Source organism: Urocampus carinirostris, chromosome 4 (genome assembly GCF_059441175.1).
Source record: "Urocampus carinirostris isolate Australia breed hairy pipefish chromosome 4, RoL_Ucar_1.0, whole genome shotgun sequence".
NCBI lineage: Eukaryota > Metazoa > Chordata > Actinopteri > Syngnathiformes > Syngnathidae > Urocampus > Urocampus carinirostris.
This window is the reverse complement of record NC_142352.1, coordinates 28,565,332-28,589,665: the sequence shown is the minus strand read 5'-3', so window position 1 is coordinate 28,589,665 and position 24,334 is coordinate 28,565,332. Positions and strand designations below refer to the sequence as shown.

The following is a 24,334-nucleotide window of genomic DNA, read 5'->3' as shown; positions in this document are numbered from 1 at the left end:
TTCTTTTTCAATTAGGCACAGAATGTGTAGCATTACTCCCCACAATTATGCAAATATATTTCAAAATATTCCACACGCCAGGGGACACGAGAAATTTAGTCTCAAAGTTAATCAGTTTGGCTTGTTTGTTGTAAAGATGTGACATAATTGAAAGAACACAACAGTTTCAAAACGGCGAATCCCATTAACACAACATATGAGGCGAGCTCCTTAACAGACAGTAATTGTAGTGAATATCATACTGCTCATTTCTGCTGGAAAAAAATGAAATTTTGCTTCCAAGCAGGGGGCCTTGTGACCGTTCAGTTGGTGTTGCAAGCGTTGCCCTCCAAAGGCTGCGTGGGGTTTGTTTACCTGCCATCGTTAAGGCGTGAGTTATTCATTTGCCTTGGTCGTCTTTTAGGTACACAATTGTGGTTCTTGTATGTGTGTGGCTGTGGGTATAATTTTGTTCAACTATCTCCACGTTTGCATCAGGGCTGCTGATGGTTTTCCTGTTTTATTTGCTCTTGGTTGGTATTTGTTGGCTTCCCACAGTGTGTTTTTTGACCATCTAGCCTTGGTTCGCCGGTTTTGCCGTGTCCCTTGGTGTGTTCCCATCCGGCTTCGCATTTATCAGTGTAGCTTTTGCCGCTTTTCAATGCTCCCCGTTGACATGGCTGTTCACTGCGGTTTTTTTGGTCAGCCAGCCTTGTTGGGGGCTCACCCATGTGTTTTTTGTACTATTACTGCATCCATCTGTGACACAACACACAGGCAATCTCAATAAAAACTACCAAAGCTGTGCTTAAAACACTTAAACAGTAAGGTGACAGGTTTGCTAGAGTGTTGGTATTACTCCAATGACGTGACAGCTCAGGATGACAAAGACATGCTATCTTCAAAATGCATTGTCGTAAAATAATTGGAATATGCGTTGACATTTATAGAGAATTAATGCAAAACCGTGAACTATTTTTTTATATTTTACCTGTTTAAGAATGTGGGATTACCTTTAAAGAAAGTGTGGCCGTACGGTACATAGTAAAGTCTCTTAAGTATTTTTGTCTACATCAGGGGTGTCCAAACCTTTCAGAATGGGGCCAGATTTTGTTTAATAAATTCACCCTCATCAAAAAGTTTGCAGTGCTTGGCGATCTGCGTCGTGACCTCCTAGCTCGCCTTCGTAGCATTTTAATCTGAATCGCAGGGTCTCATGAAAAAGCGCTGCTGTGCCGTTAAAACAGCTTCCAGTTGCTTCAGCTTTTCACCGTGTCCGTTTCTAATTAGCATTTTTTAGTCGGCATGGTTCATCTGATATTCCCTCTAGAATTCATATTCTTTGGAAACAGCCACATTCTTTTGGAAAATCAGGCAGACTGGGTTGTTTCGGATTTCGGTGAAAAAAAGTATACAATTTCCCCTTGTACTGCGGCAGCCTTCATAGTCAATTTTTATTTTTTTTATTTACAGTGGCCATGTCGGAAATGGGCTGGACTAAAATTCTCATAGAAAGCCAAGGGCAAGGTGGCTAAAGGGCTACTGCCATCATCTGGAGAAATGTTGAATTTTATTTGTACTAATTTATTTTATACTAGGGTCAACATTACTGCGAGGCCACATTTTATTTATGTAATGATAAGAGGCCGCAGGCCAGTAAAAATGTGATCACAGGACATAACTGGCCCCAAGGCCGGACTTTGGACATGCCTGGCCTACATCATCTAACATGGACAGTGCTGGGCATCACACTTTGACAATAATTTGAAATAATTTCCACAGGGCTGGAGGGATGTTAATTGAACCCTGCAACTTTATCAGACATTGAATTTAGCATGGTGTCATTTATAGCTGTGGTCAGCAGCCACCCGGCCGTGGGTCTTTTGGTACAGAGCCGCACAGATTTGAAAGAAATTGCTTTATTTTTTCCAGGTCATCAATTTGTCAAAGTATTTGTACTTTTTCCCAGTACGCAATTTCAATAATGAAAGCACTAGATTGGTAGGGTACTTGGATAAAAAAAGATTTGATCAGGGTTACAGAAACACAAAGTTGAGAAACAATGATTTACATTGCTGCGGCACAAAACAACTGGGGATTATTCAGCATATAGGCTGCTGTATGAGATGTTGATACATTTAAAGGATTACATGACCTCCAAACATTTACAATAATTAACCTTAATACTGCACTCTGTCAACTTCTTTGAGCGCACTTGTACACCATGTTGATGTAAAGTTGTACAGTAACACTTTCACAGCACACAGTTCTCTTCGCTTCTCCTGATTAATGACCTTTGAAAAATAAACTTCCCATAGTTAAGACCGATGATTGTTGCCACACCCAGAGCACAGGGGAAAATCTCAAAACCAAACAACATTATTCTGGCATTTCTTATCAGAGGGGCCAATCAAGGGCCAATCAAGCAGATAACGATAAAGACACACTGACATGCACAGTTCTCGTTCATCTCATCCCTCATGACTGCCGGGAGCAGAAATTCAAGGAATGGATAATCATTATTTTTATGTGCTGGAATGTCGAATGACTTTTGTCCCAAAATAGTTTCACAGTTTGAAATGTGATACAGCGGGACAGCATTTACAACCTTCTGTATACCCAGCACTTTTAGAAAATTCTTATCTTGTTTACAAGGAAGTTACATAATCTTCTGTATATATTTTTAGAAGCCCTATGCACCCCCCCAAATAATGCCCCTATATAAAGGCCTTAAAAGCACAACGTTTCTCAGGAGACTAAGGATCTTTTAGCCGAACCCCTCAATGACAAGTCTCGCAACTCCGAGAAAGTTAGCACATCAAATTTGTCGTTATCTCAAATTTTAGGAAAACAATATGCACGAGCACAATAAGGATTGAAAAACTAACAACACATTTTTCTTCCTGTTTCTTCCATTCCAGTTTCCTACGTTCTTCCACTTTTTCAACCATTTGATGTTATAATAATGAATGAGTCATTGTCTGACTGACTGGCAGTTTGCTAATCTGGGCCTAGTCCTTCTGATAATCATAGTTTATGTTAGATTTAACACTTCATTGGTCAGAAAGTAGAAGGTCAAAGAAAAACATTGGAGAAAACCTTGAACTTGAGCGAAATTTCTTGCCGATTGCAAATTCTTCCAGTTAAGAAATTTGAAAACCCCTTCGTGTTTGATAGAAAGAATGAACAATACAGAGACAAAAAAAGAGGTTAAATACACAATTTTACAGAGACTCTACGGATCCCAAAACTCTCCCATTATTAAATTTGAAAATGATCCAGAGGCACTTTAATTTACCAGTTTAATGTGCTCTATGATAGAGCTCATTACCAAAAGCTCATTACTTGTATAGCAAACCAACTACCCCATTAAAATGTATCAACATTTGAATGACAGTGTACAATCAAGTACCATAATCTTCTGTTAATTATCAGATAATTTTCCATGCAAACCTTTCTTTTTATTTAGTGTCTGGTTTGTGTATGCAACCTTCTCATCTGAGAGAGATCTTCCATGAAAGGTAACCTCCGAATGGATTTTTTTTTTTTTTTTTTTTTTGGGGCATTCTTGCCCATTTAATAAAAAAGGGTGCAACTTTGGTAGTGAGCCAAGGATAGGGCTCAATTATGCATGGTTAAACAAAGCTCAAGCTGTCTGGGCAAAAAAAAAGTGCAAAGAAAAAAAGATGAATATACTTACACGGTCACAGAGACTGAATTATTACTCAAGAGTGTTATGACAAGACTGCTGCTTAAAGGAAAACATTCCCATTCAATTTGAGGTCAAATGATGCATCAGAACCGTTTACATGAGCCATAAACCATCTGTGGAGAGGTGGGACGGCCTGCCAAGCTTCCAAAAAACGCCATTCGCTAATGGAGATGTGATTCCCCCTCCCCCCCAATAGATGAGACCATAATTCTCGTTTCGGATGTTACACCGTCCAAAAATCCCACAATCCCGGCAACCGGACACTCTCCGCATACAATAAACAGGAAAGTATGCAGCTTTGGTTTTGTGTAAATTTATAGCGCTGGGCTTCCAGAGGCGGATCAGTATCCGCACAGAGCGCTTGTATGAATGGGAGCAACCTGGCTAAAAGGTTTTCTCCCAACGTCTCTCCCTTGTTTCACCAGTAAACGGGAAGGGGTCGGGTGACAGGACTCTCTCTTCACCAAACACCAACACACTCTACACTGTACTCGAACTGAATTGAAGATTTAATTACAGCCTCAAAGACATGTAAAGTCTGCGGAATTTTAGAAACTGGAGGAATTTCCAAAGCAGCAAGTGATGGCTGCTGGAGTGGGGGTTGTAATGATATGGAATTTTTCAGAGACATAACAAAGAGTGAGCTGGCACTTTGATGAATGAATGACGAGCTGTAAGCAGACTGGTGTGACGTCATTTCATTTTAATGATCTCCAGGTCTCTGAGGCGTGATTTTACATCCTGCTAAAGTAGGGCCGTCAAAAGTACGGCTTGGGGCCAATTGATGACCGTCGTTGGTTTTTCAGTGGCCCCGACACGTTCTCAAAATAGCCCCTCACAAGTGGTGTCTGCAATTTGAAACTTTGTTACCCTCTGCTGCCATCTCCTGGCTTAGTCATGATCGCAGCTCATACTTTGAGGATGTGCCTTTCTTGGACACACTCGAATAAACTAATCTTTTTAAGGGTTGCGGTCGACGTGTGGACAGTATTAAAAAAAAGGCCTATTCTTACTTTCACTATTTCCAGGCTACACTAACAGAAAACTGTGTGGATGAGCATGAAATCCCCCCCTCCCCTTTGCTGCTTCCTAATGCGTGGCAAGTCCCGAACACCTTCAATAAAAGATAAACCACATAGGCGAGGTGGGAAAAAAATATAAAAAGAAAATATTCCGCTTTCAACTTTTAAAGGTTCTTGTATCAAGAGGTACCACTGCATTTGGTTTCTCGACCGGTCTCCTTTGTCTCTTTTTTTAAATCCTAAAAACCTTCAAATGTACCTACAACAGAAAAATCTATCCATATGTTACAGGTGTATTACCCGGTAATGATTAATCTCTGTGTATAACCGTGAAAACTAAAAAATTTCACACACACTCGCATTTGAAATATGTATTAGGGCGAGAGCTTTGAAGCGTGATTCTGTGGTCACTATGGCAACTGCAGATGTCTCTGTGTTTGGTCAACACGCTCACAAACGCAGAAGGTCAAGTTTATGATTCGCTCAGTATATTTGTTTAAATTTTTAACACACTCACCACAGGAGCAGCATGTGAAACAGTTGGTGTGATAAAGATTCCCCATGGCCTGGCAGGCTTGACTGGCTCCGTATACGCCTTTGCCGCATTTGATGCAAATGCCTGTAAAAAACAACAACACGGCATATATGAGCACAGTGAAGATAACTATCAGAGCAGCACTTTATTTTAGGGACAAGAAAAATATGACAGGTTATTCGTCATTTTGTAAAACACTAATGAGAGTCAACACAAACTGCATAGCCTGAAATAGCTTCAGCTCAGTCTCATTATTACCCCATTCCCTCGATTTTACTCTTTAATCTAGTTAAATGTGATCAACCTGAGGGTAAGAACGTCCAAATCCTCCGTAAAGCATAGAGTGAGGTCAAAGAGTGATGGACACAGGACCCTTTTCACAAAGTCAGCTCTGGAGGGCCCTAACTTTTCCTTAGTCGTACCTCTTCGCATTTATGTTGTGTTGCAATCTGGAAAGTAAATTCCTACAGAGGGTGCTGCATTGATAAGGACAAGCAGAGGTGCAGAAGAAATGGTTGCGGAAAGATGAATAAGAATAAAAAAGGAATGTGCAGTACTTGCCTGGCAGCATACTTATTTATTTTGAAAGATAAACAATTCTGTGTATTGTTGCAACCAGTTCCGATGTTACTGTTTTAAAATGACTAAAATTGAAAGAAATTAAAAAGAATGAACAATGGTTGCACATGTTATGTCACATACAAAGATCACAGTGATGCAATACATTCCAAATTCCGAGGTGAGTTGTTACCTTACTCTTACCAAAGAAGTGAAACGGGGAGGAAAAAGATCAATGAGACAAAGTGTGTCAGGAAAAGAGGAAATAATAGGATTGAGCCTTCATGCCCATGCACTTACACATTGCTTCAATGATGCCAAACATACCACAAATCTCCATCATAACAAAAAAACCACTCTAAAACGCTACATTTGAAACTGGAAAATCGTTTTCATCCCAAAATTAGTTTTCAAAGTGTTTTCAAAAAGGTTAGTACTGGTAAAGGTTTTTCTTTCATACAATGTCTCTCTATGGGTGGGCAATAAATTAAATTAATTTGACTAATCCGCCATTTTAAAAAATGGAAAATGTGTTAAGTCTTGTAATAGAAGGTAGGAATTAATGAGTGCCCAGCATTTGTACGCAGCTTCAATGACGCCAAATATACCACAAAGCTCCAACATAATAAGGAATGACTCTAAAATGCTAAATCTGAAACTGGATAATCGTTTTCATTCCAAAATATGTTTTAAAAGTGATTTCTAAAAGGTTTACAAAGCAAATAGGCTTTGTAAAGGGTTGTTTTTCATGCAAAGTCTCTTGAGAGGTTGCCAAACAATTCAATTAATGTTATCAATTTACCATTTTAAAACTAAAATCTATGAAAATTTGCTAAGTCATAAAATTGATGGTAGGAATTTATGACATTTTGCACAGAATATATATGTAATCACTTAAATGTTCTTAAAATAATTGTGAGCCGTTTGGTGTAGTAGTTTAAAATTGATTCAAAATCGTATTTGTACGGACCAAAAGTTAAACTTGAGAATTTTTGGCCATATTTCCTAACCCTGAATCTTTATATAGAACAGATTAACAATTATAACGAATGGGTCCAGATTCTGCACATTGTAACGAATAAGGGTCCGCTGTATCCAAGTTCTCCAACTCTAATTGCTTAGAGTTTAACAGTTTCAGATTCCACTCATTTTTCAAAAGTTGAATGGTTCTTTTCAGTCCTGTTTTTCCTTGAAATCATCAGCACCAAAGTTGGTGGTGTTATTTGACGTTTTTGAGCCTCCTTCATTTAACACAACAGACTCATCTTCGCTATCCCTTGGTTCAATGATGAAGACCCACAATACCAAATGAGTATGTTGACCATGTCATAAAACAAAATATATACACTTGGAGGCAATAGTAGCTTCAAAAGACAACCTGGACCGGGGTCACATTCCTCCGAATTTGGGGTCATAGCCCGGTCATAGCCTGGTAGGGGTCAATCTCAGGTCACAGTGTCATCAGGACGCGATTCCAACTGGGCGTACCCCTGTTTTGGTACGCCGTGAAGTAAAAAATACAATAAGAAGCAAATTATTTTGAAAATAATGTAAAGTGCCATGAAAAGTATTTGCCCTCTTCACAGAGGTTTCAGATCACCAAACAAATTTTAATATCATGCACAGACAACCCAAGGTAATGCAAAAATGCAATTTTGAAATGTTGATTTCATTTGATAAGGCTCTGTATGAAAAACTAAGCCATTAGATCATGCAGCAGGACAACGATCCAAAACACACCATCAAGACAACCTCTGAATGGCTCCGAAATAAACAAGAGAAGGTTCTGAAGTGGCTAAGTCAATGTTCGGATTTAAAATCAATTGACATGCAGTGTTGTGGCCCTAACAGGCAGTTCATGCTAGAAAGCCCTCTGATATGGCAGATTCAAACAACTTTGCAATGAAGAGTGGGCCAAAATTCTTCCACAGCGTTGTAAAGTACTCATAGCCAATTGTCGTAAACGTTTGATTTCTGTTATCGTTGCAAAAGGTGGCCCAACTCGGTTTAGGTATAAATTGCAATTTCCTTTTTACATAGGGCCAGATAAAATCAACATTTTAAAACTGCATTCCTTGGGTTGCCTCTGTGTGATATTAAAATTGGTTTGATGATCTGAAATCTACAAAAAAACAGGAAGGAGGCAAACACTTTCCCAGCGCTACAGCTGGCTACATTTTTCCGTATATGCTTTTTTTAAAATTAATTTCTCTTATCAAAATTTTAAATGTTATTCAATAAAAGATATCTAAAGTAACACTATTGGATTGAGTTTTTCAATGCAAATGAAAAGAAATGTTGCTTAAAAATTGAGGTATTACTTCACTATTACTTTTAATCAAAGTTTTTCTTTGTAAATAAATACAGTATATTTATTTTTATTTTGTAAGTTTTAAAACCAGTTGAATGAAATGGTCCCTTTATACACAAATTGACAATGAAACACAACTGGATAGATTTTTTTTAAACCAATGCAGCCTGCAACTCAAAAAGTTTGCAGAACCCTGTACTAAGATAAGAAAAAGAAAAATGCAGTAAATCTTTTTACCAAACAAAGCTCGACGAAAAAAAAACAAAAACGTTTTGATTATCGTCAACCGTGCATTACATTTTGAAAAAGGTATATTCTACGATTAACATTTAGACCAGGGTGTCCACAACTTTTTTGAGCTTTGGAGCTCCTTTTTTGTTGCTGATAAGCGCAAAGGGCTACCAGTTTGATGTGTATTTTCTAAAACAATACAGATTATGTTACTATGTTATTACTAGGACGCAATAACTAGAAGCAGGGTTGAAATAGGCTCAGTCAATCACTAGAACGTCATGCCAGTTAGAAATCAAATTTTCCAGAACATCAATGAACCATCACATGTGAGCTGTTTACAGAACCAGTCCGCTGGCCCCTCAGTTGTTCTGCATGTGCTACCTGGTGCCCGCAGGCACCACTTTGGGGGCTATGATTTTGATGTTGTGAATATAAGTTGACATTCTCTAAAATTGTTTGTCCAGCCATAGATGTGGTTCAGTAATTTTTACATAACATACAGCATAAGGGAAGAAGCAGTTTCTTCTATGAGTGGACCATTGACATTTAAGAGTACACACTATGTTGTTTTCGATATCAATAAAAGATCCAACAATTATTCTTAGGTACTTTGCAATTGTGATGTTTCAATTAGGATGTTTTCAGAGACAAGTGACTTTCACCTCATATTTTCTGGTGTGTGTAGTATAATGTAAAAAATCCTCTGGGACAAACATGTTGGTGAGTCTCCAACAAGTGAGGATGTTGGTGTAGCATTAAGAAAAACAGGATGCCAAATCCCTGGTGCGCCCATTTCGCAAGGTGTCTGCGTGGTAAAAACAGGATGTTGAGCATTCAACCTCAGGGGGTTGAAAATAAACTGCATTCCTGCACCTTTGCACTCAAGTTCAGGACAGTTCCGAGTAACAAAGACATTTTGTTCAATGAATAGCTCTGGCATTCAGGTTCATCGAAATTTGCCTTGTGTTATCGTCAGTATAGTGTTTGGTCGGAATTCTACTTTGATTTGATTACCAATATTGGAGATTTTATGCAATAAAATTCCTTTGCGGATATAAGCTAATATTAATATCGGATATGGTAACCCCAAGATTATAATAAGCTTAACTTCTCTTTGCACATAAAATATTATAAAAAATATTCAATACATTGATTTTACATTTCTTAGAATGTGAAATACTAAGGTATTTACAAAAGAATATTGTAGGTGATCAAAGTTTTTTGTAATCGAAAACAATTTTCCATCAACATAACTTGCTTTGGTAACTTCAAAGACGGCCGAGGTTCTGATCTGCCATCAAGACAGCAGAGTTCTCGTTCGCCCGCGTCCCTGCGTCCTAGACGCATCATTTTTGCTGGGGACGCAACTTTTTTGACACCAAATTGTCATTATTACTCGATTCCTTTTTTTAAAACAAAATTTACCGCGCTCCAAACTTTTCGTCAGGCAGATCCGCCATTGTTGTTTTGGTCTCGCGGTCCGAGTTTTCGTCTGCACGCCGATCTCGGCAAACGAGATCTTGTTGCTTCGAGATTACGTCATTGTTGTGGTGGTTGGCGTCGAGTGAAGGTTAAGTATGCCTCCGAAAAGAGGCAAGAGGATTCCTTCTTCCAAGGGGGCATGACAACAAATAATTGAGAAGCACTACATCAAGACAACAGCAGGGTTTCCCCCAGTTCTTTATAGCTAACAGCCTCCTCACCCCCCACAAAAACCATTGATGTCATTGACGCTTGTTACCACAAACCTCCTTTGATTTTGTCGGGCGTCAGCGCTGCCAGCCAGTCGCTGATTTGATTTTTCTAGGCCCAAACCTTTTTTCTGGTTTTCCAAGATAAGCAAATTTGAGGGGGATTACATAATTCTAAGAAAAAAATGCACATCATTACTAGGGGCAATCTAAATACAGTATATGTACACTCGTAAATCATTTTGAAGTACAATTCTTAACTATTTCAAAGACACCTTGATTTCCAACAAACCTTTTGAGTCAGCCAAGCCCTATTATTTAAACAAAATAAACATGTCAAATGTCAATGTGTAGCCGGCCCTAATTCTTAGATAGACACAACTATCGTATTGAAGATACTTTTGTAGAAAACCTGATTTTTTTTGTGCATTGAAAAAAAACAACAGATCTTTCATTGCCTGTGTTAACCCTGAAAAGGCAGTAATGTATTCAGTAAATCTTACAATAAAGCAGGGCTTCTCAATTATTTTCTGTCGCGCCCTCCCTCGGAAGAAGAAATCCTCTCGCACCCCCCTAAGACTAACACTCAACAACCCCCACCCAGGAAAATGTGTCTTTAAAATTGTTTTACATACACTGCTGTCCTTTGTATATCACTATCGTGATTAAAGTATCAGAGAATATAAAACAAAGAAATAAGGATCAATTTATGACAAAGAAAAGCTTTATTAACTGTAACAGAAAATATTTAAAATGCATCTTGAAATTCAAAAAACAAAATAAAAATCTATAAAATAAAAACACTTTTGACTAACCTATCAAAACATACACTGAAAAATGAAATGACATAAAATCAATAAAGCATTAAACTGAAAAACATTAACTTAAGAGCACAATATATTTAAGACTTCAAAACAAAAATATATAAAATAATTAGTGCAGATTTGTTTTAGTCAAAGACAATATGAATGAATAAGCATGTTTTGCAATACACATTTTTTGAGGAATAACCAAGCAACTGTCTGCTCCTGCTCCATAATATGATTCAACGCTCTCTTGGTTTACTGACATAAGTCACAATCAACACTAAGGGGGGTAGATTTAGGCTTGGAATTTGTGAGGCCCGTATCTTTAAAAAACCCAAGTCTCACAAGGGTCGCGAGGGTGCCGGAGCCCATCCCAGCTATCTTCGAGCGGTGGGCAAGGGTACACCCTGAACTGGTTGCCAGCCAGTCGCAGGGCACACAGAGACGGACAATTCACTTGCTCATTCAGACTTAAAGACAATTTGGACCGTCAAATTAACCTGACATGCATGATTTTGGAATGTGGGAGGAAATCTGAGTGCCCGGAGGAAACCCATGTAGGCACGGGGAGAACATGCAAACTTCGCACAGCTGCCGTGCCGACTCATCACATAATATTGGTAAGGACAAAACAATGTTAGCTCGATATTGGTGGGAGCACATCACCTCCATCCAACGCAAATCTCAGCCTTTCGGGATGTTCCGCTGACAAAAAACTCAAGCGTGATTGGGATGTGATGTCTTTAAGAGTTGTTTTTTTTTTTTTTATAACATTTTTAACCTAGCAAGCACGCCGCTCTTATCTTGTCTTCCTCTGTGGTCGCATAAAATTGACGTGTGCTACGCCAAACTTCCTCGTCTGAACTTTCAAATTTGGGAGAAAACTTTTGTTTGTCTCTTTACCCCGGTCTCTCTCTGCCCGTTTCCTCGTCCGTGTTGAATATTTTTTCATGGGGCCACTTAAGGGTGCACTGTACTTCGTGTCAACACCTCATACTCAATGCTCTTATTCCGTGCTATATGCAAGCTGGATGCATGCAAAACACTTTGCCATGAGAGCGCCACTACTCCCCTAGTGTAGTGGAGGCGCAATTGCACTTGGGAAAGTTAAAGGAAGTTTAAAAAAAAAAAAAAGTTCTCCGATGTCAAACGCGCACGCCCCCCTGGGTGCCTTCGTGTCTCTGGTTCTACTCTTTTATACCTGTGCTTTAGAGGTAAGATTGGGCCTAAAAAAGCCAGCCCGACCCGACCAGGCCCGCGGGTATTAAAAAGCCGAAACAGCCCGAGGTCGATCGATTAACTTGTTTTAAGGGACCAAGCATGAAGTAAAGCCAAATTTTCACATTTTATTTGTGAGGAAGAAGGGTTATTTGGGCTGTCTCTGAAAATACCGGTTGGGCCTAAGATCTTACCTTTACTGTGCTTGGTATCTCATATAGCCTTTTTTAGAAGGTGAAAAGTACTATTGATCCACTTACTTTTTAGCAGTGAAAACATAAGTCCTAAAGTTAAAATTTTAGGACAAAGTACAACTTAAGTGGTGGTTGTTGAACCCCCCCCAAACATAGAGGTAGATCAAACACACGAGTGCACAAATCCGGTACACCAGGGCCACAGTTCTGCATGTTTTGAAGGTTCATCTCCTCCAACACAGATCCTTTAAATGACCAAGATTAACGGCCCTTAAAGGTATTCCTATACAGAATGTTTTTTCATTCAGCCACAGAACTTTCAGTGTTCCTCCTCACAATTATTCAAATATGTTGAAAAATATTCCACACGCTGGCGCACTCGAGAGATTTTGTCTCAAAGATGACCCACTTGGCTTGTTTCCTGTAGAGCTGTGAGATCATTGAAAGAACACAACACTTTCATAATGGTGAATCCATTTAAAGGTCAAATGTGTAATATTTGACCGCTAGATGGCACTGTGTTGTCTGACTTGAACAAGGGCCAGTGATACATGGCGGAGCGTTGCGGCATCCTGTCAGAGGAACATGGTGGCAATCCAAGTAAAGGATTCCACGGTGAAAAAGATACACAATTTTCTCGACCTATGATTTTTTATTTATATAAATTAACATTTTTATGATAGATCACATACTTTTTCCCAGTATTCAAATCGATGTGTTTTTTTACTGGATGAAAGTTTTTTTTGTTCCACGAGCATGCACTAAATATTACCCACACAAAATGTGATGCCAGCTCACAGACAGCGATTGTAGTGAACAGTGATGGCATACCATTCTTTTCTGTTTAGAGGTAGGTGATTGTGACTTTTCAGTCGAGTTTTTTGCTGCGTGAGTCGCTGTTTGTGACATTTTGACTGGCTATTGCCCCGTTAGCATTGGGACTGCTGAAGGCTTTGTTTTTGTTTTTTGCTCGTGGTTGTGTCTTGTTGCCTGCTCACCGTGGGTAGGTTTGGCCAGCTAGCCTGGTGTTAGCGCCAGTTTTGCAGTGTCCCTAGGTTTATTTCCGGCCAATCTCACTTTTATTGCTACACCGGTTACCGGTCAGTCTGGCTGCTCACTGCCTTTTTTTTTGGTCGGCCCGCCAGGCATTTTTCTGCCGAGGCAAGTTGATCGGTCCCAGTTTGCCTCACATTTTGGATCTGTTAGCCCCTTTTAGCCCTTTGTTGGACCATTACTGCAACAAACTATGACACACGCCTAGGCATTATCCTCAAAAACTACCAAACTTTCACTTAAAATACCTCTAACTTCTTCAACTAATTAAAATGTATAATATATGGCAACTGTCTTGCTAGGGTGCAATTGTTCCTTCGATTACGCCACAGCCCAGACTGCTGTCTTCAAAATGCGTTATCTCAGATATAACTGGAATATACAAATAAAATATAGCTAGATGTTATGCAAAAACCATGTTCCTCAATTTTACATGATCAAGAATTTGGGTTTAACTTGAAGCACAAGATTTTACCGCTGCTGGCAAACAATAAAACACTCAAACACTTACCAAAGTACTCCTTCTTCATGTGCATCTCCAACTCCTTTTCCAACTCCAAAGTGAGCGCCTCCAGTCGCTTCTCCGCCTGGCTGGGCCCACTTTCTCTGTTCGGGGTCACCTGGTAAGGTATTTTGAACCGCTGGCCCGCGGTGGGAGTTTTGGAGTTCACTTCTAGTGATAAAGGGATCTCCTGGACATGGAGGCGTGGGTGCATCCCGCTAGGGTCCCCCAACTCCTGTAGGAGCGAGTCGTCATTTCCCCCCAGCATGGAAGTCCTGGGCGAAGGCAGCTGAAGGTCCGGATAAGTGCTCATGGATCCTCTGGAGCTGCGGGAGCTCCTTGAACTGTGACTGGAAATGCTGGAGCGAGGACTGAGCACACAGACGGGAGCTCTGGCGCTCCCGTCCTGGCTGCAGATGCTGGACCTCGGGCTGGCCACAAGTGCCCCAGGCCCTTCCAAATCGTCCCGAGTGTGAGCTCCATAGCGCGAGTCCGAGTAGCTGGATCGGGGGCTGGTGGTAAAGGAGTACTGGCTGGCGGTGCTGGACCTCGGGCTGGCGTGCCTCTGGTCGTAGCCCATGCTGATCCCGCTGGTTCGATTGCTGCTGGGCTTGCTGAAGCAGTCGCAGCTATTCAGGCTGGTCCTGGGGCTGGATTGTTTACTGGTGTCGCTGGCCGTGCTGGCGTAGCTGGACCTCGGGCTCAGGATGCCGGAGCCCTCGCAGTGCCCCAGTCCGGGCACCGAAACCGCCAGGCTGGTACGGGGGCTGGCATGCTTGTTCTGCTCCTGGGATGAGACGGATGACGCCAGGCTGGAGCGCGGACTGTGGTGCCGGCCGTCCATGCAAACACTGTTGCACCTGTTGCCGGGCAGAGGCAACGGCTTGTGGAGGGCGTCGAACGCAGAGCCAGTGCTGTACCGGTGCACTTCCAGCGAGTAACGCCGTTGCCTCTCTGAGGCGCCGGTGTAACAGGGCAGAGCCACCTCGGACTTGCAGCAGCTTTCCTCGGTGTAGACCCCCTCCCGTTGCGGGGTGCAGAAATCCACGGGGACTGCCCGGCCACATTGGACCGGCCGCACAAGAGCCGCGTTGTAGACTTTGTTGGCCGACGTGAAGTTCTCCACGGTGTGATGCTGCTGCCGGATCGCGGTCTCCGCCGTCGCCTTCGGATCCCTACCTGCAGCGTCCCGGCGGCGGTAAGCGTCGTACAAGGTGAGGTCGTCCATCATCTGGAGAGCCACTTCGTGTTGATAGTGCTCCATGTTGTTGTTGTAGTTTTGTAGTCCGGAAACAAGTTAGCGCGGACCACTAGTGGAGGTCCATTCGGGAGGCACAAAACACGGTAAAAAATCTAAACGCGTCGGCGCAAAGGTGGCTTTCTGCGTCGTCGTGAGCAGCATATCCGTCTTTTTCCACTCCCACAGCCACTGTAAAAAACACTCGTTTTATCCACACGTCGGTTTGTCAACTTGAGTTTTTTTGTTGTGAAGTTGAAAGGTCCTTACAGTCAATGGCGCGCTGCGCGGAGGAATTTTACCTCCGGAGTTATAGTTCGGCCGTCTCCCTACGCAGAGAACAAAGTGAGCAGGGACTAGAGCTGAACGGACTAGTGATAGGAATTCCGTCTCTTTTAGAGAACCGGCTTTTTCGGCTAGCTTCACTAAAAGAGCTGACTCTTTCTGCTTCAAAACGCCTCTTCAGATTGTTTTGGTTGCTTTAATCCTTTTTTTTGCAAAGTATTATGCATACCTGTCAACCTCCACGGCTCCATGCCCGTACAAACTGTCGTATTTTCCCTTAAAAATACGAAATAATTTTACACCTTTTAGACATTTTTTTTCCCGGAATGATGCATGATGGGAAATCCCCAAGCGGCAGACGCATGCGCACAGTAGCATCAAACGCTCGTTTCGTTTGCAACGAAAAAAACAACACCGAGATAGAGGCTAGCGCGGCGAACTCGTTTGACTTGATTGATTTGCCGTTTCGTGATAGTCGGTGTATACCGGATAGTACCCATAATCGACAAATTTGCGTTTTTCCGTACAGATTTTCTTGTACGCCGTATACGTCTTAAAATGCATAATAAACATACTTTGTACAGCAAAAACATACAGGTTTACAGGTATGATTATGTAACACTATGGACGAAATGACTTTATAAAGTGGGGGGAAAAGCAAAAATATAACAAAAAAACAAAGTAAACAAGAACAATGAGAGAAAAAAAACAAGGAAAAAGAATAAAAAGACAAGGAAAAACAAAAATCTAGGAAAAAAGAAATAAAAGAGGAGAAAACTAAATGAAAAGAAAAAAATGCTATGAAAAAAAGGAGAGTTTTTTTTGGGCGGGGGGGTCGTTTCTTGTCATATTTTGGTTACTGTACTAGGCTTCTTTTAGTCAGTTATTGCTCATATATTGTTTAAGGAAAAAAGAAGCAAAACTCAGGGGGGACAAAAGAAGAAAACAAAAAAGTGAGAATAAACACAAAAAAAAGCCAGAAAGATAGGGGTGGTGGAGTAGGAAAAGAGAGAGAAATAATATGAAAAATAAACGGCATGAAAGAGACAAGTAAACGACTGAAGAAAAGAGAAAAAGAAGAAGTCAAGTCACATTTATTTGTATAGCCCTTCCCCAGAAAATCTCTCAAAGGACTGCACTGGCCACAATGACACTATCCCCTGTTCTCAAACCAACATACCGGCAAGGAAAAACTCAAAACCTCAAAATGATGAAAAAAAAGAAACCTTGAGGAGGGTCCTCACAAGTCGTTTTCTCCCTTCCAGGGTGACCAGGCTGCAATAGATTATGCATTGAGTAACAATACACAAAACATAGTGAACTTTAATAAGGAAAACTAGGAATTTGTGAGTTTTCTTGTATACTTCCCAGAGGTTTTTTGATGCATCGCCGCTTTGAATTCTATGAACTCTTCTAACTCTTAGTGACTACTTTTCTGTCATGATTACTGATGTGACTCAGCTGTGCTTGCTCATTTGGCGCCACCCGACGCGGGTCTTGATTGGCTCCCTGTCACTATTTGAACTCAGTCCTGTCAATACCCGGTTGTCAGTCCGTCTGTGAACCTCGGTGTATACTAGGCAAGCCTTTTTTGACCCTGACTCCCACCTGTCCCGTTTTTGTCTCGTCTGTCTCCGGCTACGACCTATTTTGATTCTGACCACGTCTACTCACCTGTCCCGACTTACGACCCATTTTTGATCCTGACCACGTCTGCTCTCCCGTCCCTGCTTACGACCCGTTTCTGACCTCGACCACGTTTTTTGCTCTCCTGTCCCGGCTATCGACCTCTTTTTCTGTCCTTGACATTGCCATTGCTCGCTACGGAAGATCCACTTCCGTGTTCGGATCACAAACTGAGTACGAGAACGATTTGATTCCCGCGCCTAGCGAACGCCGGAACGTGGGCGCAGCCCCTCCTCTTTCCTTCAATAAAACTTTTGAGAAACGTAATGCAATTGGGTCCTGTTTCCGTTCTGGTCATGACATTCTCAAACACCGACATGACAAAAATATGCTACACAATGGATTTTTAAGATTATTAGATTAAAATGCACATTTTTAGAAAACGGGCGAAAAGGAAGATAAAAGAGAGAAAAAAGAAAAGAAGGACAAGAAAAAAAGATGAAGAAACGAAAAAAAAGAAGGTCCCCTTAATTGGTATATTACCAATAATAATGAAAGATCATTTACAACATGGATAGATAATTCTAAAGGATATAATATTCTAATAAATTATAACAGCATTTATTTTTTATTTTACTGTAAACTCATTTAAACTTGAAGCCTTTTTATACTCAGCAACTTAAAAGACGGGCAACTCAATATTCCCAAAAAAAACACACCATACCATAAAATGTCAATTGAATAGAGATATGTTTCAGTGCAAAAACAAATAAACTAGGAAATCAAAGAATGAACTCAACTTAAAAAGAACAAAAAAAGCTAATGGTGTTGGCGCCAAAGGAATGCGGGGGATGGAGACTGGATGCGCCCCACTGGAATGTGCTTCATGCTGCCCGGGAACAATGATTCGAGGGATGGGAATTCCGGCTCTCTCGAGAGAGACTCGGCTTTTTCAGCTCGGCTCACTCAAAAGAAACGGCTCCTTCGGCTCGGCTCACTGAAAAAAAAAACGGCAAGCTTAAATGACCAAAAAAACAAATATCAAGTTTAGTGCCTGAATCAGGGTCGATTTTATTATTTTGTCTTCATTCTGATTGGATAAACAATATGCTGAATGGCAGGGTTGGGTAGGGTTACTTTAACTTGATCACTTTCAATTAATTTTGGATTACTTCAATACCAAATATGCTAATAAAAGACAAAAGAAACTAAATATGAATAAAATGGGGAGTAACGGAATACATGGAACGGCAAAAATGATGTTGGCAAGCTGTTTGGATTTATTTTCATTTTGTTTCTGTCGCATTTTATGTTAGTTTTGCCGGAGATCAAAGAGATCAAAGCCAGGAGAGTAAGCTTACCACGTGTTGTGAGTCATAATTTTATTAATATTTAGTTTCTTTTGTCTTTTATTAGCATATTTGGTATTGGAGTAATCCAAAAGTAATTGAAAGTAATCAAGTTAAAGTACTGTATTTTCCGCACTATAAGGCGCACATAAAATCTGATTTTTTTTTAAAAAGCTGACTATGCGGCCTATAATCCTGTGCGCCTTTTATATGGATCAATATTGAATTGCAAGGTCTTGCAACTAAGAGAAGCAGCCACCGACTCCATTTTTCGCGTAGAAGAAGAAGTGCGCTGTGCATCCTGGGAAATATTAAACAACGATTCTCTTTTATTTGTGCGTTTGTATAAAGACCCTGAAATGGCTCCTATTAAGAGACACGCTTACAACGCAGAGTTTAAACTCAAGGCGATCAGTCACGCAGTAGAACACGGAAATAGAGCAGCAGCAAGAGAGTTTAACATTAATTAATCGATGGTGCGGAAGTGGAGGAAGCATGAGGATGAGCTGTTTACGTTTTACATTTTAGTTATTATGTTATTGCTTCATTGTTATTGTTTTGCACTTGTTTATTGTTTTTGCACATTACGAGTGTCACTATATTGCGATTGCACTAACGTTTAATTTACGATAACAGTATCAGACGTTTTTTTGCGTGTTGACTAAATGGAGGAAAAGTAAAATGTTATGCCTTGCTGTTGTTCAAAGATGTTACAGATGTGTCACGAAAATGCTTTACCTCAGAGAAAATAATAAAACAGCTGTTTATTCATTTTGGGAGTGAATGGAGTTGTGGAAAGCTTGTTTGTTATCTATTAATAAAGTTTGACTGACCTATCTGACTGTTTTGTTGACATTCCCTTTAGCGTAGCACCATCTAATGGTTGCATAATGTAACTACATCCTCTCCTGTAGCCAAGTAAAGTCACATTTATTTATATAGCCCTTAATCACCAAAATGTCTCGAAGGACTGCACAGGATTACAATTACAAAATTGCACAATTACCTGATCTTAAACCCGCATACACTTATGGCGCCTTATAATGCTGTGCGCCTTATGTATGGAAAAAGTTTTAAAATATATCATTCATTGAAGGTGCGCCTTATAACACAGTGCGCCTTATAGTGTGGAAAATACGGTAACCCTACCCAACCCTGCTAAATGGTAAAAGGTCTGTATTTATATAGCGCTTTTCAAGTCACGGAAGAAGTCCCAAAGCACTCTACAACAGGGGTGTCAAACTCATTTTAACTCGGGGGCCACACGATAGAACAGACATTCTGTCTGGGGCCGGACTAGTAGATTAAAGAGAAAGAAGAAGAGAGATAAAGAAATAAGAGAAAGGGGGAGGGAAAAGGAGAGAGTGTGGGACAAAGAAAGAAAAAGAAAGAGAGCGTGAAAAACAAAAGATAAAAATTCGTGAGAGAGGTGGAAAAGAAAGGGAGTGGAAAAAGAAATCCAAAGAGAAAGAAAGACAGAAGGAGAGAAAAGAGAAAAGAATGAGCGAAGGGTATGAAGAGAGAAAGAGAAAAGAAAGAAAAGGAAAAAAGAAAGTTAGAGCAAAATAGGTTAAAAGAGACAGAGAGAGAAAGAGACAAAGAGCAACAAAGGAAAAGAAAAAGACACAGAGAGTGAAAAGGACAGAGACAGAGTGGGAGAAAAGGAATGGAAAAAAGAGAGAGAGAGAGAGAGAGAGATATGAATAAATACAAGTACAGTGTCTTTGTGAGAGGCACCTGGCTTTGGCAACATCAAGTTGACATATTTCAACCTGCAGCTTGTTTTTCTCTTGCGCTTCTCTGAGTGTTGTCTCGCGGGCCGGATTCAATCCCTCAGCGGGCCTGACATGGCCCGCGGGCCGCCTGTTTGTGCACCTGTGCTTTACAATATGCTTCACACCTCATGGCAAAGTGAACCACCAGGGAGCAGTGTTGGCATTGTTTAAAAGCAGACTTGTTGAGACCCATCACAACAATTGCAAAAAAGGAACGCAACTTCCATGTCAGGTGTCTTGTGGACGGCCACAAGGCCGACGAATGCGTCTCCCACCCGCTACGGAACGCTTCGGTTCTACGTTTTTCTAGCACCCGGAGATGCTAGACCCGCCCACCATCTCCGGCTCCTCCTCATCAGGGCGGGCGACGTGGAAGAGAACCCCGGCCCCATATGCCAGGGATGCTCCAAAACAATCCGCGCCGACTTCCAGCCGGTTATCTGCCGGACGTGCGACCGAAGGTACCACAGAAGCTGCAGTGGCCTATCTCGATATTCAAAGAGAACTCAAGGCTTTTCCTGCGGTAACTGTGCACAGCCAGCGGTCACACAGACGGCTCAGACCCCACAACAGCACAGTCAACATCAGGCGAGGAAATGTCAAATCTGCAGTACCAAAATCCGAGCAGGCACTCAACCGATCAACTGCGCCTGCGGTGCTTCGGCCCATCGCACCTGCTCAGGCATCCCCAGGCAACAAGTGGGGCACGTACCCTGGCTCTGCCCGGCCTGTGCCCCACCCACCACCACGCAGTCCACTCCGGCGAACACGTCTATCCAGCGCCCTCAAACCAACGCTAACGCTACCTGCCCCACGTGTAGTGCGCCCCTCCGCCATGCGACTCGCCCAAAGTTATCTGTATGGGATGCAATCGGCGCTTCCATCTTCAATGCGCCAAAGAGACGAGGACGCCCCTACAAAAACTCAGGGATGCAGGCAGATGGAAGTGTGAGACATGTAGGGAAGAAGATATTTCAAAGTATACGACCCCACTCCCACCAGTCCCGCAAGCGGTCTTGAAGCCAACAAACCTCATCAAGAAAACAGGCCTGAAAATTCTTCAGTGGAATTGCGACTACCTTGCAACAAAGCTGATAGAACTCACCCAATTGCTATACAGACACAAAATCGACATAGCCGCTATACAAGAAACAAAACTTGGCCTAGAAGACCCAACGCCTGAAATTACCGGTTATGAAACACTTCGACAGGACAGATCTGGGAGTGGTACGAGAATAAAACGCAGCGGAGGCTTACTTTTCTTCGTGAAGAGAGATCTTCCATACTCCGTTGGCAATAAAACCCCCCCAGCCTCGCTGGAATTCATGTCTAAAGCCGTGAAATTGGGGAAAAAGCGCCAAATCACCATTACAAATGCCTATCTCCCGCCAGTAAAATCAGAGCACAACCACGATGAGTCAAACCTAGGGAGGGAACTGGATAACCTTCTAGTGAACAACCCTGACATACTGTGTGCCGACTTCAACGCACATCATCCGGAGTGGGATCCGTTCGTCAAAATCGATGCAAGAGGCAAATATGTGCAAGAATGGTTGCACGAGAACTCGCTGGTCTACTTAAACAACGGGACTGCAACACGCTTCGCGAGATATCAGCAAGGCGAAGGCCAGAGCGTACCAGATCTCACCATTGTCCGGCTGGATGAGACCGAACTCTACTCCTGGTCGCCGCTCAATGCCCTCAGCTCGGATCACCTCCCAATCCTCATCCAGTGGTTGCAAACCATCAACATCACGCGACAGCTCCGTACAGTACGATCAAATTTCAAGAAGGCGAACTGGGAACTCTTCACATCGATGCTACGAGAAAGCTCACAACAACTGCTGGACGAACCCTCACCCACGGCCCAACTCGTTTCACTACTTGAATGCATCAAAAGAGCCTCAAAAGCCGCTATCCCAATGAAAGTTCAACGCCAAACGGATAGACTGTGGATGACTAACGAACTACGCGAACTTATTAAAGAACGCAACAAACTCCGCAGGAATCTGAAAGTCAACCGGAAAGCCTGGCTGGACAAATCTAGGGAGGTGGCAGAAAGAACAAAGAGGGAGAAAAGAGCGGTCTGGCAGAAACATCTTGCAGACATCAGCCTCTCAAAGGACTCCAACAAAGCTTGGGGCCTTGTTAAACGTCTGAACGGATCACAACGTGGTCCGGAAAACCGCTCCCTCATATACAACGGCAAAGAGTACACCTCGGACTCTGCCAAAGCTTCTGCATTTATCCAAGAGTATGCGAAGGTCAGTGCCTGCAGTGTGGACAGAGAAATAAGGGTGATGAAAAAGCAGGTCCGCAGACAATTAAATGCCCTACGAAGAACACCTAGGCAGGCTTCGGAAGTACCCTTTACACTCCCGGAGCTACAATCGGCTATCAAAATGATAAAGGCAGGCAAAGCAGGAGGACCAGACGAAGTGGCCCCCGATCATCTCCGACACCTACCTAATGAAATCATGCCCGTCCTCCTCAACATCATCAATTATAGTTGGATAGAGAGCTGGTGTCCACAGTCGTGGCAAAGAGCAACTATCGTACCCTTCCTTAAAAAGGGTAAAGACCCCAAAGATGTGTCCTCATACCGACCAATCGCCCTCACCTCCTCTCTATCTGAACTAACGGAGCGCATGATTGTAAACCGCCTCAGCTGGACGCTCGAAGACCAAGAACTTTTGAGTCCATGGCAAGCAGGCTTCCGTAAAGGTCGATGCACCACAGACCAATGTCTACGACTGTCACAATTCATCAGCGACGGTATGCAATCGAAAGCCCGAGAGAGGACTATCCTAACACTGTTTGATTTCTCAAAGGCGTACGACACAGTCAACCGAACTTCACAAGATGCTGCGCCTCGGCCTTTTCCGGCGTTTCATCGAGTGGGTCTCTACCTGGCTGACAAATCGTATTGCAAAGGTCAGACTTAACGGAGCCACCGGCCGCACTCGCTGCTTCAAAGAAGGCCTACCACAAGGTTCAGTCCTATCACCGCTCCTCTTCGTCATCTACATCGACGACCTACTAGGCCGCTTCGACACCAACACATTACTCAGCGTCTACGCAGACGACCTGGCTATTGCCTGTCGGGGCCGTCGCAAAGAAGAAGTAGTACAAAGGGTTCAAGGGGAAGTGGAGAAGGTGATCACCTGGAGCAAAAGCGCCCTACTGCATCTTAATACAGCCAAATGCCAATCGGTACTGTTCACTCTGGACTCAGCCGAAACAAATTGGCAGCCTGACATTCGCATCGATGGCCTTCCTATCCCGACATCAAAGGAAGCAGTTTTCCTGGGAGTTCAGTATGATCAACGCCTCACATTTGGGGCACACGCCCAAAAAGTCACACTTAATATGAGACGAAAATTAAACCTCCTCCGAATGGTAGGTGGAAGCTCCTGGGGCTGGTATCCCAAAGACCTACGCACACTATACCTCGCGCTAGTCCGTAGCATAGCAGAATATGCCGCCCCAGCCTGGACACCATGGTTGGCACAGTCAGGCTTAGATAAACTGGAAGCTGCCCAATTACATGCCGTCAGGGCAATCACAAGACAACTATACTCGACCCCTGCAGACATCGTCCGATATGAAGCCAAAGTACCCCCAATAAAATACCGTTTCGACCAACTTAGCACGCTCATGGCAGAGAAATGGCAAGCCCTGCCTGACTCAGACCCCAGGCGACACCTACTGGAAACTAAAGTACACCAGAGACTACAACGTGGAGATTGGCGATCAAAAGTCATCCCCGAACTGCAACGCCTACAAATCTCACCGATGCTAAACACCACTAGACGAGCCCCGCCTTGGCTACAGTTCCAACCACTAGAGGTCCGTTTCACCAACACCCAGAAATCGGATCCACTGGAACAGCAACTTACGAAAGCCAACCAAGCCTTTAAAGACTTACCCACATCAGACTTAATCATCTACACTGATGGTTCAGCTGTGGAGGGCTATAAAAATGGTGGAGCAGGAATAGTGGTATATACTGCAGAGAATTAACTCATCAGACGATGGCACTCACCGACTGGTAAATGGGCTAGCTCGTTCCAAGCCGAGAGGACGGCCCTGCATGCAGCCATAAAATGGCTGACCGAACTTACAGATCGCCCCTGGACGTCTGCTACCGTCGCCAGTGACTCGCGCTCACTACTCGAGGCATTAGGTAACCTGCATTCGACAGATGCAGACATCTACGATCTACAGCATCTAATTGCGACCCTCTC

The 24,334-nt window shown here is 42.5% G+C and overlaps 1 protein-coding gene across 2 annotated transcripts in view; it reads right to left on the bottom strand.

Annotated features, from left to right (window-relative positions):
• wtip (WT1 interacting protein) overlaps window positions 1–15,359 on the bottom strand; it is a 29,249-nt gene extending 13,890 nt beyond the window's left edge. The window contains exons 1-3 of one of the 2 annotated variants that reach the window (XM_088334029.1): window positions 15,323–15,359; window positions 13,825–15,244; window positions 5,231–5,332 (exon numbers count right to left, since the gene is read on the bottom strand). In XM_088334029.1, coding sequence (XP_088190155.1) covers window positions 5,231–5,332; window positions 13,825–15,079 — 1,357 coding nt within the window. In that variant the 5' untranslated portion in view covers window positions 15,080–15,244; window positions 15,323–15,359. Of the gene's footprint in view, window positions 1–5,230; window positions 5,333–13,824 lie in introns of both variants that reach the window. The other variant, XM_088334028.1, reaches the window with a different exon arrangement.
• Between the last annotated feature and the right edge of the window lie 8,975 nt (window positions 15,360–24,334).